Here is a 12,817-nt window from a genome sequence, read left to right as displayed (position 1 = left end):
GGCCGAGACGAGGAATTCCCTAAGTGGTCAGGGCAGGCCTCACTGTAAGGAGAAGGCTGTGGGTGACAGGAAGTGGATGCAGGCTCTCGAGGCAGCCACCCTGAGCAAGTAGCTGTGCCCTCCCCTTCACATCTTCACAAAGGGCAGGCAGGGAAGACTGAGCGGTGGTCTGAGAGGCCCCCAGAGGCGGGCAGGGCTTGGAGGAACCCCTGTTTTTCTTTGCCAGAGGACGGGGAGACTCCAGAGAGCATCAGTCCCAGAAACCGGCAGCCGCACACGACTCAGAAGGCCAAGCTGCCCCAGCTCAGGGTCAGCGGGTCTCCATCCATGAGGAGCGCAATATGGGACCAGGGGCCGGGGGCAAGGAGCCAGGGAGGACGCTTTCCCACCCCCAGGGAGCTCGAGCTGCCGCTGCCATGGTTACGTCTGCTTCCTGTTTGATTCATCTCAAACAGCAGAAAGGGGGGGCACCGGCTCCAACTCGGGCCACCGCTGCGTGGGGCTGTTTACAACAGCCGCATGTGGGATTCCCAGAAAGATACTCCAAACCGGACATCCTGCGGCTGCAAAATACCCAGGTGTCAAGAGCTAAAAATAGCTGCCACAGGGCCCCAGGCGCGGGAAAGGGGCATGCTCGCTGCGGAGGCGGGCGGCTGGCCGAGGCCCTCACACCCAGCCTCCGGCTCGGTGCACAGCTGCTGAGCCGGCAGAGCCTCAGTCCCCTCACCCGGGACTGACAGGAGGCCTTTGTCTGGCCAGGCCCAGGTCCCAGGCTGCTCACCTGTGAGCCGAGCCGCTGCCCCATGGGCAGCTGGCCCCTCTGCCTGCGTGGTGGGGCTTGCTTTGCTCTTGTAGGAGACCCTCAAAGGGACTTGGGAGCTTCTAGAGAGAGGACGTGGCATGGCACCCGAAAGCAGGGGAAATGAAACCCATGCTCCTCTAGGACCTCAATCTGTCGTTCCCTCATGCAATCCAAAATCATTGCTTGGAATCTGCGAAGTCAACAGTTGCCATCTGTAGGTGGTTCTTCAGGACTGTCTTCACAGGGGCCCCAAGATGAAATAGGCAGTTCCGGCCCCCTAACCTGCAGCAGGGTTCTGTGAGGCTCTGTGATTTTACCACCCTACGCCCAGCTAGGCCCTGCATTTGCTCTCTACCCGCTGGCCTGTGGGGAGTGGAAGGGCTGGGGAGGAGCGGCAGAGGGTATTGGTTGAGAACATGGGTTCTGGAGCCCAATTGCCTGGCTCAAGTCCCAGCTCAGCTACTTCCATGTTATGTGACTCAGACAAGTTATTGAATACTGCTCGGCCTCAGTCTACTGATCTATATAATGAGGATGAAAACAGTACCCACGTCATAGGTTTGTCATGAGGGTTAGATGAATTAGCAAACGTAAGGCACTTAGAACAACTCCTGGCACATAGTAGAGCGTTGGTTTACAGAAGTTCAGATGGAAGAGAAAGGGAAGAGATTGTAGTTGGGCGAGGCAGGGGATGAGACAGGGCAGGAAATGCATCTGGGAGAAAATAGACTGTGGTAGAGGAGGGGAAGATGCAGTTGGGACCAGACACTGAAATGCTTATGTCAGAAGGGAGGCTGCAGAGAAGTTCTGAGGCAAACAGTATTAATCACAACCATTGAGGGAGCACCTCCCGTGGCCTTGGTGCTCCCCACACAGCATTGCTTATCTCCGATGACCTCTTCCAAGTGGGTATTGTTAGCCTCTTACAACAGATGGGGCACTCGAGGCTTGACCAGGTTACATCGTGTCCCCGGCTCTCTCTGCTGGTCACTGATGGAGTCAGAGTTTGAACCCAGGTCCATCTGACCTCAAAGCCAACGCCCTCTGTGCCGTAGACCCTCATTTTTATCACTTCATGTGGCAGGAGTTTCCAGCCAGCTTGCAGCCCCCTGGGTGCTGGATAAATCTGAGCAATAAGCAGCTTAGTGCCAAGATAATGAATGAGCAATAAAATTAGTAATGAACAAGAGAATTTCTGGAAGGAGGACACAAGAAACTGTTAAAAAGAGTTGTTTCTAGGGAAATTCTAGAGAGTTGGATGAGTAAGAAACTTTGTTTTATACTTTTTTGGGGCTCTTTGAATTTTTTTAGTATCTGTAAGTAGTATCCTTTTTAATTTTTTAAAAAATCGTGAATTTAAAAGTGAGAACCAGGTTTCGTGTATATTTCCATCCCTTCAACCACTGTACCAGTGACGTCGCGTGGTGGTATTTAGTACCTGCATTTGGGATTGACTTCTTGGCTTTCCCCTGCACTGGTCTGGTCCGGCCCGGCTGTACCACTGACCTGCTGGGTGACCACGACCTAGCCCCTTCCCCTCTCTCCTCCTCTGCAAAGTGAGAGTGTCAGCCAGAACAATCTCTAAAGCCCCATCAGCTCTTAACTTTCTCAGATCCTGTGACTGAAATGCCTTCAAGAAGAGCTTCCCCTCCGCGCTCAGCCCTTACTCTGTGTCGGAGGCCTGGCAACCAGGATGTTCTTTCTCGTGTTTATTTATTCTTGGATCTTCCTGAAGCCATTTCACCCCCAGCTTTCATCTTGCCTGCCAGCTCCCATGCGGAGTCTGGCTTTGTCCCGCCTGTGGCAGAGAAGTAGAACCCAAGCTGCAACTTGGGGTGCGGAGGGAGTCCGCCCTGAACCCAGGACCTGGCCTGCGGCTGCCTGCTTTCCTCTCGCCTGCAGGGGCCTACGTCTTCCTGCTGCTCCTTTTTAGCCAGGCGGGAGACCAGGCAGTTGGGAACAGCCTCAAAAAAGACACTGAAGGCGTTGGGAGGGGGCTTCGGGGTGGCAGTGCTCCTAGGGAGCCCTCTCCCTGACAAAGGGCCCGAAGCACCTGGGCGAGCAGGTGGTGAGGCAGGGCTCAGGTTTCTGCAGCCTTGCACAGGCCTCCGGCAGAGTTGCATCTGCTGGGCAGGTAAGAGCAGGAGCGGGAGACCAGCTTGTGCAGATGCTCAGGGGACAGAAGTTGGCGTTTGTGGCTGCTCCAAAGGTGGCTGAGGGCCAGGGTGTGCCCATGGGGCAGGATTTCTGGGGCTATTTGGTTCTCGGTGAGAGCAGGTGTTCTGGTTTGGGAAGGTGACTTGGTAGGCCCAGGTGCCTCAGTGCCCGACTGCCGTTGCTTCCAAAGGAGGTAGAAATGGGGGTAGCCAGGATTCCAAAAAGGAGAGCTCTCCCCTCTGGCCTGGACCCATGTGGAGAAGGATCCAGCCCTACACAGTGTTTTCGGTCCCTCGGGTCCGTTCACTCCTGATTTTATTTCAGTCTGACCCCAAATTAGTGGTAACCTCACTCTGAGAGGGGCCGATGAGAGGAGGGGTCCCCAAGTTCATCCCCAAGCCTGGGATGCAAAAAGTCCACTTCCTGGTTTCAGTTCAGCCACTGACTGGGTGCCTTTAGATAGCTTTCCTCTCTCTGGGACACAGGTGAGCTGTTCCCCGGGTCTTCTCTCTGGTTTTTCTGGGCTCTTCTGAACGCAGAGGCTCTCTGCACAGAGCCAGGGAGTTGAGGGAGAAGCAGAACTTCTTCCAGGAATTGCTTTTGGATTCAGCCCCTGTTGGCAACACACACACGTATGCATGCACGCATGCAGCTTTTCTGAACAGTTTATATCATAGATCATCATCATAAAACATCCCTTTTGGGCCCGGTAATGAACACTACAGAGTTCAGGGCTGTTAGTTTTTCTCCTATCCAGAGAGTGCATGGTGTCCGGAATCCGTAGTTATCAGGAACCGAGGCGCAGAGAACCTGGCTGTGCTCCGGAGCGTGAATGCTGCTGACCAGCCCTCGGGCAGGGACCAACGGGAGTAGAGATTTCCCAGCAGGTGGGGACCCGAGGCCCGAGACTCTAGACCTGACCGAGCTTCTGGGAACGCACCCAGGAGCCCAGTTCAGAAACCTCTCTTGGGGGACCAGGTCTTGCAGAAGAAAGAAGAGGTCTTAAGAGAGCCCGTGGTGGGGTTCCCACGTCCTAGGGAGGGGAGGTGCCTCCCACACCAGTGTTCCTTGGGGCTCACAAACCTTGAGAAATACTCAGGCCATGTCCTAGGCAGGGGGCCAGGAGAGAGTCACTGTGTTCCATTCACCAGTTCCTAACAGAGCCTGCCATGGGCCCAGCAAGGTGTTAGATGCAGATTGGCATGGCTTACAAATGATGCCATGGGGACCGTGATTAATGGATATTAAGGTAGTGGACACAGAGTGCGTATTATGGGAGCAAGGAGAGGAGAGGTCAGGGTGAACTTCATGAGGAGATGGGCATGGGCTGGACTTCAAAGGATGGGCAGAATTTGAATAGGTGGAGTGGCATTTCCCTGCCAAATGTCATCATCTGAAGCAGGGTCACCAGTGTTTTGAGGGCAGTTGGTGGGAGTCCCTCTGCACCTAGAGTTGCCCCCAGTGGTGCCTGCCTGCAGGGAGTGCTCCTTTTTTAGCTTCTGGAAGAGGAACTGTGGCTGTCCCTTAGACACAGACCTGAAAGAGCAGCACCTATTAGTTGTCCTTCAGAAAATATCCCTTCTTCCCTAAGTCCGGCCTGAGGAGGGCTTCTGTGTGGCCACCAAATGCCCTTCTCAGGCAGCCTCCCAGTCTCCTAGCCTTCTATCCCCTTGGCCCTGAGCTGGGGCAGCAGGAGGGGAAGGTGTCCATCTTGGACAGGTGGCCTCAGGACTCACCTCTGTCTTCGCCCACCCCAGCCAGCCTCTGAGCTCCTCAGGGCTTCTCTGCTGCTGACCAGCGCAGGCCCTACCGGAGGGTTTCCTGGGTTCTGAACGGGATGAGGGGGCTCTGGACCGGGCTTAGGAGCCTGGGAGAAGTGGCTATTTCCAGAAGGAAAGACTTCTGTTTCAGGTTTTCCAACAAAAAGGCTGAGCGGTTCTCTTCTCTTCAGGAACAGAAGCTGCAGGACACTGGATGGGGCAGTAGGAGAAAGTGGGTTCCTACTATGGGGTCCTCAGGTTCCAGACCTGCTGCTTCACAGCTCCTGCCAGATCTGACTTGACCTCCAGGCCATGACCCAGTCCCTCTGCCACTGTGGAAGCCTCTGAGCTGGCCCCACTCCCTCCTCCGGGCCTGCTCTTCCCGACCCCGTCTCCCTCCTGGTGTCTGTAGGGTGGTTTCACCAGCCTTGCTCTCCCACCTCCGGCCCCACCTCACCTCCCAGCCCTCTTCTTTCCCTTCAGGCTATGGGAGCCTGGTTTGGCTGCCCAGGGAGATTGTATCTGAGCACATCAGGCTGAGCTGAGGGCATTGCTGGATAAACTGGGGCCTCTTTAGGTTCTTGCTATGGACTGAGCTCGAGCAGGGCGAGATGTCCGACTCTCACGGTAGACTGGATGAGGAAGAGGGAGCTGGGATTGCTGTCCTCCAGCTTGGGAATTTGAGGAAAGGAATGGGTGGAGTGCTCTTTTGGGTTAGCTTCTGGTGGAGGTGCCAGGTTTTAGAGTGCTCAAGCTGGCGTGGGGCTTCCTAGAGCGGTAGGGAGCGTGCCTGGCTGGGTCCTCTCTCCTCCCCCTGCCCGGCCCCCTTCCTGCATCCCCTTCGCTCCATCTCTCTCCTCTCTACAGATGGGACCCAGGTGAGCCTGGGTGCCCACTGCCCCCGTCCCCCTGGCACAGGTAAGAGCCAGGCCCGAGGGAGACCGTGGTGGGAAGAGGCAGATGAGAATGGAAAGCTGAGGGGTGGTTCTGCAGGGGAGCTGGCTGATTGTCCAGAGTGTTGGGAGGTTAGGGTTCCAGGGGAGGAGTGAAGTTGGGGTTTCATGGGGAAAGGGTGAGGAGCGGGGATAAGAGGCTGCTCTGGATCCAGGCTGGCCCCCATGCCAGGAAGCACAGGAGGGAGAGGAAAGGCAGGGTGCTCTTCTTGTCCTTGCTGGGCACCATGGGACAGGAAGGCAAGTAGGAAGCTAATAGTCCTCCACAGACCCCCGCCTCCCATGGGCTCTGGGCGAGGCGGCATGTTCTTGTTTGCTGACTCTTCCAGTCCTCACACTGGCTCTGCAAGGCCGGCAGGGCAGCCCTTGCAGGATGGAAAGATGCTTCACGCTCTCGGGTGGGAGTGAAAGAACCCCTCTCCTTGCTTCTCTCACGGTTCTTTGCCTCCTCTGCTGTTAGGATGCACTGGGCAAGGAGCGGGTGGACTTCCTGCTGCTCTGGTTTAGGGCATCCCCGTGGGGCACGGGTGGGGCTGGACTGGATGAGGGCTGCCCCTTCCTTAACTTCAGCCAGTATCCACTGCGAGCCTACTGGGTGCAAACGACGTACCTGACCCCTAATAGTTGCATAGGGCAGGAGAAGTGAAGGCCGGGTATTCTCTTTGCTCCAGTCCAAAAGCTTACTGGCAGGCTGGGGAGACAGGACACATAAATAAAGAGAGAAATCATAGTAGAATGCAATATGTGACCAGTGCCAAATGAGGGGATGACTGAATAATGAGTTCATCCATTCATCGAAGAAGAATTAAACTCACTACCTGTTGTCATTTAGTCCTCCTAGATGTATAATTGTCTGAAAGACTAAATACAGAGATTGGAAAAAAGAAACATTAATGAACCCCATCCCTGTGCCAGGACGTCTTCCTGGAATTTTAGGGGGAATACAGAGATTTATTCATTTATTCAACCAGTATTTCCTGGGTCATGTGCTGTTCTAGGTGCTGGGACAGGGAACGATAAACAAACCAAGGCCCTGCCCTTGCAGCTGAGCTCAGCCGTGGTACCTGCCCGCCGTGCTTACGGGCACAGAGCCACCAACGGGGTGGAAATCCAGGGGAGGGAGGGACACGGGGTGCTGGGCTGCGTCCAGGGGAAGAGGGAAGACCAGCTGGTCTTGGAGGAAAGGGTAGGATCTGGAAAAGTAGAATGGAGGGGTCAGGACAGCACCAGCAGGGAGCTGTTGTGAGCAAAGCTTAGAGGACAAAAGGTACATGGGCTTGTGACAGGATAGGAGCTGATGGCTGAGGCAGAGGGTTCGTGTTCAGATGTAGGAGACAAAGTTGAAACAAGCCGGGTTAGCACCAGGTTGTAGAGACCCCCAGCTGCTAACTCACCCCGAGAGGTGTTCCCAAAGTTGCAGGCAGAGCCCCTCCCGCTTTCCCAGCAGCCTTCTGCTCAGGAGGCCCTGGCAGTGCTGGGAGTGAGGGCTGGGGCCACGCATACCCCGTGTGTGGCGGAAGCTGCAAGCTGCAAGTCCTAGTGGCCTGCCTTGGGTTCCCTGAGCTCCCTCTTGCATCATCAGGGGAATCACCCCAGGAAGCCAAGACACTGGACATGGGAGGACTGAGACCCTTCCTAGGGCAGGGATGTGTTGGCATCAGAGGCCCAGACTCAACCAGAATGAGGATCTGGAGTCCCCTCTGGTCTCCTGACGTGTAGAGGGTCGTGGCGGTCCCCTTCCTGCTCCGCTCCTCCCTTGTCTCCATCTCACCGTCTCATGGTCAGAGACTATTAGAGCAGATGCCCCTTAGGGACAGCCTGCTTCAGCCCCTCTTCCTTTGCCCCGTGAAACTCCCCCCCCTGAAGGGAGGTGCCTTCCTGGAAGTGGATGAGAAAAGGGAGCCAGAGCACTGGCCTGGGCCAGACCAGAACCCGTGCTCATTCTGCCCCGAACTGGGTGGCCTTGAGCAGGTCCCTTCGCCCAAGCCTCAGTTTCCTCATTTGGGATAACAGAATAGTAATAACTACGCGGGGGATGAGGTGAAGGTGTTCTGCGGGCGCCGTGCACGTGTGCTACGGATGTTAAGGTCATGATTAGTAGTGGTTGCCTTGGGCCTGGAGGCCGCGTTTCCTGGCTCCCTGGCTGGTGATTTGCCACATGCCTTCCAGTCCCCTCAGCCTCAAGCCCGGAGGACAGCCTGTGGCTGCCCCAATGGGGGATCCCCAGCATTGGTTGAGCTGAAGGAGGCCTCTTCAGAAAGGTTACCGGCTTGTGAGCTCTCTGAGGGCACCTGCTCCCACCCCCACCTGCCTCCCCTTCTCCAGGATAATCGCCCTGTGGCCGCACCACCTCTGAGCTCCTCGGAATGTCTCTGGCTGCTCGGCCCCGCCTGGCCCAGCTGGCTGTGCTGGCATAGAACCTGGTCTGGCAGCTAGTTATAAATAGCCCCTGCACCCACGGCCTTGGCACGGTGTTCCTGGCGTGGGTGCAGAGGACACTGGAGAAGAGGCAGCTGAGCCTGCCGTCCTCACTGTGCCAGGCCCAGAGCTGGCATGAAGGCACCTGGGCCCACGGGCTGTGCAGGCCCAGGGTGGCGGGCCAGGGCTGGCTGTGGGTTTGCGCACGGCTTCTTTCTCCTACAGCCCGGAACAGAGTAGGGAGGGTGGCGACTGAGGGGGAACCCTGTGAGGCCCTTTGGGTTGGAGGCCGAACAAAGGGGACTGATTGCCTGTCTGATGCCTGTCTTTGAGCACAGCTCATTTGGCTGGGCCAAATCCTCATTCCAGGGGACAAGAAGGGAAGGATTGGGCAGCGTCCAGAATGTACCACCACAGGACCTCTGCCCATCTCTAAATCCCACAGCCCCCAGTCTGGAGAGGCAACATATTTAGTGGGAAGGCACTATAGCTGGGCGCCAGAAAGCTCAATCCGAACACCACCAGTGATAGCCTAACCATACAGTTTATATAACCTCCTTTCTCCCAGATAAAATGGAATTGAAAATACCTAGCTTGCAGGACCGTGGGGAGGATGAAGTGAGGAAGAGGCCCCCGCAGGGTGTTCGCCACTGTCCAGTGAGCCAGAAGGAGGCCGATCAGGCGGTAACCATGACCCTGTACAGGACCTCTCCACTGACCCTGCCCTCTCTGTGTGTGTCCTCAGGCTGCCCCAGGCCCCGTGCAGACACGCCAGGCCCTCAGCCCCAGCCCATGGACCTGCGGGTGGGCCAGCGGCCCACGGTGGAGCCCCCACCGGAGCCCACGCTGCTGGCCCTGCAGCACCCCCCGCGTCTGCACCACCACCTCTTCCTGACAGGCCTGCAGCCGCAGCGCTCGGCGGAGCCCATGAGGGTAAAGTTAGAGCTCCCTGCACACGTGGCAGCCTTAAGCTCAGCGCCCCCAGCCCCGCCCCCCCAGCCTCCCCACACCTCCCCGACTCAGTCCTCCACTCCTTGCCCCTTCCTGGGCGGCTGGCCCTGCCCACAGCTCTCAATGGATGCGCCGATGCCCGAGTTGCAGGTGGGGCAGCAGGAGCAGGAGCTGCGGCAGCTTCTCCATAAGGACAAGAGCAAGCGAAGTAAGGATGGGGACCTCCCAGCTGGCGTGTTCCCCCCGCCCCCACCCTTGTGGCATGTGAGGGCTGGGGTGGGAGTGATGCCAGCCTGGTCTCCCTCTGCTTGCTGGGCTCTGCCTGTGAGTGTAGGTCGGGGGCAGGGGGGTGCTCAGGCTTCTTGCCTCTTGCCTGAGGAGTCCCTGGGATGCCTTGTACTGGGGTTGTGGACAGGGCAGTGGGCAGAGAATGTGCCAGGGAGGCCACCTCTCCACCACCTCCAACGCACTCACAGTTCTCTGCCCCTGCAGGTGCCGTGGCCAGCAGTGTGGTCAAGCAGAAGCTGGCGGAGGTGATTTTGAAGAAACAGCAGGCAGCCTTAGAGAGAACAGTCCATCCCAATAGCCCCAGCATCCCCTACAGGTGACGCCCTCTCCCGCCTGCTCCCTATATGTCAACCTGTGAGCACACACTCACCCCCTCTGCCTCCCCACTGTCCGTCACCTGATCCTGACCCCTTACTTGTAGTCATAATGCCTCCCAGACCCCCAGCACAGCTGACACCTGCCCTCTTCTCTCCTTTAACTCTCTCCCCACCCTACCTGAGGCCCTTCCTTCCTACACACGCACACATACACATCACACTGGCTTTCTTCTTCTGCATGTGAGTCCCTTCTCTCTTTGTCTTACTCTAAGCACAAAAGTATCCTGATTCCTAGATCAGGGTCCTCCCACAGGAGACAGAGTCCCCAGTGTCTCTGGGCCTCACCCAAGCCTGGGACCCTGGCTCCTATGCCCATATCAGAGGTCTGTATTGTGGGCTGCTGGTAGGATGAGTGACCCAATGCTGCCACCTGGAGATGGCCCCCTACTGCCAGGCCTGTGCACTGCCGACTCCCCTAGCAGGTCCCAGGGCCCCTGCTTGGGAAGGAGCCTGTGCGGAATGAGATGGCTGCCAGGTCTCTGGGCATCCCCACCCCACTGAAGCAGCCTTGGCACTCACTCCACAGAACTCTTGAGCCCTTGGAGACGGAAGGTGCCGCCCGCTCCATGCTCAGCAGCTTTCTGCCTCCCGTTCCCAGCCTGCCCAGTGACCCCCCAGAACACTTCCCTCTGCGTAAGACAGGTGAGTGGCACAGGCAGGTGGGGACCTCCCGGGGAGTTAAGGGGAAGGGCCTTGGCCGGGGTCAGGAGTGCGGAGGAGAGGGAGGGCCGGGCTAGGAGGGGGAAAGTCAGCACATGGGCAGTTTTCTGGTTTTCTCTCTGGCACTGCCTTCTCTTGCCTTAACTCAGTGATGACAGGGAAAGAGGGCTAATGGGCAGAAAGGAGGAAGGTGGCTGTGGGGCCCAGTAACACGGGTGCTCTCGTAGTCTCGGAGCCCAACCTGAAGCTGCGCTACAAGCCCAAGAAGTCACTGGAGCGGAGGAAGAATCCGCTGCTCAGAAAGGAGAGCGCCCCGCCCAGTCTCCGGCGCCGGCCTGCAGAGACCCTCGGTGGTGAGGGCCAGCGGGGTGGCGAGGGGTGGCTGGTGTGGCTGGTGTGGTCTCTTTGCGTCAGGTCCCACCCAGACAGGGGTCCCCTGCAGGGCTGCGTGTGTGGTTGCACAGGGTGTGTCCTCCGCACTCACCAGAGGGACAAATTGGAGCTGAAAGCCAGCCACTGCTCTGTTGGCTGAGCTGATGTCTGCGCAGAAGGGACACCTTAAAAAAAAGTGTCAGAAGGCACTGGAGTCTAGTGGTGGCCTGCCTTCTCCCTGCCTTTCTGGGAAGAAAGCAGGAAGCAGAGGCCACCCATGGGGAAGGGGTTTGTTCCTGGGTGTCTGGACAGGAGCCTGGGCTCTGACTGAGCTTCCCTCTCCCCACCCTCAGACTCCTCCCCGAGTAGCAGCAGCACGCCAGCCTCGGGGTGCAGCTCCCCCAATGACAGCGAGCATGGCCCCGGCCCCGGCCTGGGCACAGAGGTAAGGCCTGCCGGCTGGGCTCTCCAGGGCAGTGCTGAGGCTCAGCCTTCTTCTCAGCAAGCGGCCCTGAGCAGGCGGGGCCACAGGGTCTGAACCGCGCCCGCCTGAGCCTCCTGGGTGTTCCGGGGAAGGCATGCCCAGGGGAGAGGTCTGGGACCAGTGACCCTGCCCTGCTCCCCATGGCAGGCGCTCTTGGGCCAGCGGCTGCGGCTGCAGGAGACCTCTGTGGCCCCGTTCGCCTTGCCGACAGTGTCCTTGCTGCCCGCAATCACGCTGGGGCTGCCCGCCCCTGCCAGGGTGAGTGGCTGAGGCGCCCTCCCCCACTCCGAGCTCCCGGCTTCTTTTGCCCTCTTCTCCTACAGCCTCACCCCATCACCTTCATGTTCTCTCTGCCCGAATCTTCTCCCCTGTGACTTCTCCCCACCTCTCCCCCAGGCGGATGGTGACCACAGGACCCATCTAACTCTGGGCCCTCGGGGGCCAGTCCTGGGGAGCCCCCATGCTCCCCTCTTCCTGCCCCATGGCCTGGAGCCTGAGGCTGGGGGCCCCTTGCCCTCTCGCCTGCAGCCCATTCTCCTCCTGGATCCCTCAGCCCCTCACGCACCCCTGCTGACTGGTGAGTCCCACTGCTTCTCCAGGGGAGGAGTTGGACCCTGCCTCCTGCTGAGGGTCCAACTTGGGAAGGGTCCCGTGCTTCCTGCCCCCTCCCTCTGCAGCCCCCCATCCAGTGCATCTCCCTGCTGAGTCCCTGCCCCCCACCCCACGCCCCTGCTTCCTCTCATTCCTCCCTCTGGTTCCTTCCTTATGCCCCACCGACCATTCTTTCCAGTGCCCGGGCTTGGGCCCCTGCCCTTCCACTTTGCCCAGTCCTTCCTGACCACCGAACGGCTCTCCGGGTCAGGCCTCCACAGGCCGCTGAGCCGGACCCGCTCAGAGCCCCTGCCCCCAAGCGCCACCGCCCCCCCACCGCTGGGCCCCCTGCAGCCCCGCCTGGAGCGACTCAAACCTCACATCCAGCTGACCAAGGTGAGGAGAACGGGGGAAGGAGGTGGGGAGGAGCTGCGGAACTGGGGCCCTGGGGACCGAAAGAAGAAAGGAGGCTTAGGACGGGCAGGGACCTAGAGGGCTAGAGAGAGGGTGTGGCTCCTGGAGGCCAAGAGCTGCATGGCCACTGGAGTCCCACCAAGATGAGCGGCCACCCCGCCAAGCCCACATGTCCCAGCCCACAGCCTGCACACCAGCATGGCTTCTCAGCGGGCATCTCCCCTCCCCAGAGGCCAGCCAAGAGTGAGAAGCCCCGACTGCGGCAGATTCCCTCGGCTGAGGACCTAGAGACGGATGGTGGGGGAGTGGGGCCGGTGGGGGATGACGGCCTGGAACACAGGGAGTCGAGCCATGGGCACCATGAGGCCAGGGGCCCTGTTCCTCTCCAGCAGCACCAACAGGTATGGCAGTGCCCAGGTGTCTCTTGGAAGGCATGGTCAGGAGACTGTGGGGCCTGGCGCAAATGGAGAGGAGGGAGATAGGCTATCAGTACAGGGGACAGCTTTGAGACCCATGGTTGCCTTCTAGATCCACACGTAGGTGCATGCATACATGCACACGCACACACATACATGTGCATTCCAGCAGCC

At 58.7% G+C, this 12,817-nt stretch overlaps 1 protein-coding gene and 1 long non-coding RNA gene across 32 annotated transcripts in view; one reads left to right on the top strand and one right to left on the bottom strand.

Moving 5' to 3' along the window:
• Positions 1-12,817, top strand: part of HDAC7 (histone deacetylase 7) — a 35,639-nt gene that overhangs the window by 10,017 nt on the left and 12,805 nt on the right. For 7 of the 31 annotated variants that reach the window (XM_070619494.1, XM_070619484.1, XM_070619486.1 and 4 more), the window contains 10 exons: positions 8,836-9,023; positions 9,159-9,249; positions 9,534-9,645; positions 10,233-10,348; positions 10,594-10,719; positions 11,092-11,183; positions 11,370-11,480; positions 11,619-11,799; positions 12,013-12,209; positions 12,458-12,628. In XM_070619494.1, the coding sequence (XP_070475595.1) occupies positions 8,836-9,023; positions 9,159-9,249; positions 9,534-9,645; positions 10,233-10,348; positions 10,594-10,719; positions 11,092-11,183; positions 11,370-11,480; positions 11,619-11,799; positions 12,013-12,209; positions 12,458-12,628 (1,385 nt within the window). The remainder of the gene's footprint in view (positions 1-8,835; positions 9,024-9,158; positions 9,250-9,533; positions 9,646-10,232; positions 10,349-10,593; positions 10,720-11,091; positions 11,184-11,369; positions 11,481-11,618; positions 11,800-12,012; positions 12,210-12,457; positions 12,629-12,817) is intronic. The other 24 variants (XM_070619507.1, XM_070619496.1, XM_070619499.1 and 21 more) reach the window with 7 other exon arrangements.
• On the bottom strand, positions 3,439-8,078 carry LOC139083381 (uncharacterized). The gene is made up of 3 exons (XR_011540061.1): positions 8,023-8,078; positions 6,283-6,363; positions 3,439-3,572 (listed from the first exon to the last, which is right to left on the bottom strand). It is a non-coding gene; the product is annotated as an uncharacterized lncRNA (long non-coding RNA).

The sequence above is a fragment of the Equus przewalskii genome, chromosome 5 (assembly GCF_037783145.1).
Source record: "Equus przewalskii isolate Varuska chromosome 5, EquPr2, whole genome shotgun sequence".
Taxonomy (NCBI): domain Eukaryota; kingdom Metazoa; phylum Chordata; class Mammalia; order Perissodactyla; family Equidae; genus Equus; species Equus przewalskii.
Note: the sequence above shows the minus strand (reverse complement) of the source record. Positions and strands in the feature narration are given on the sequence as shown.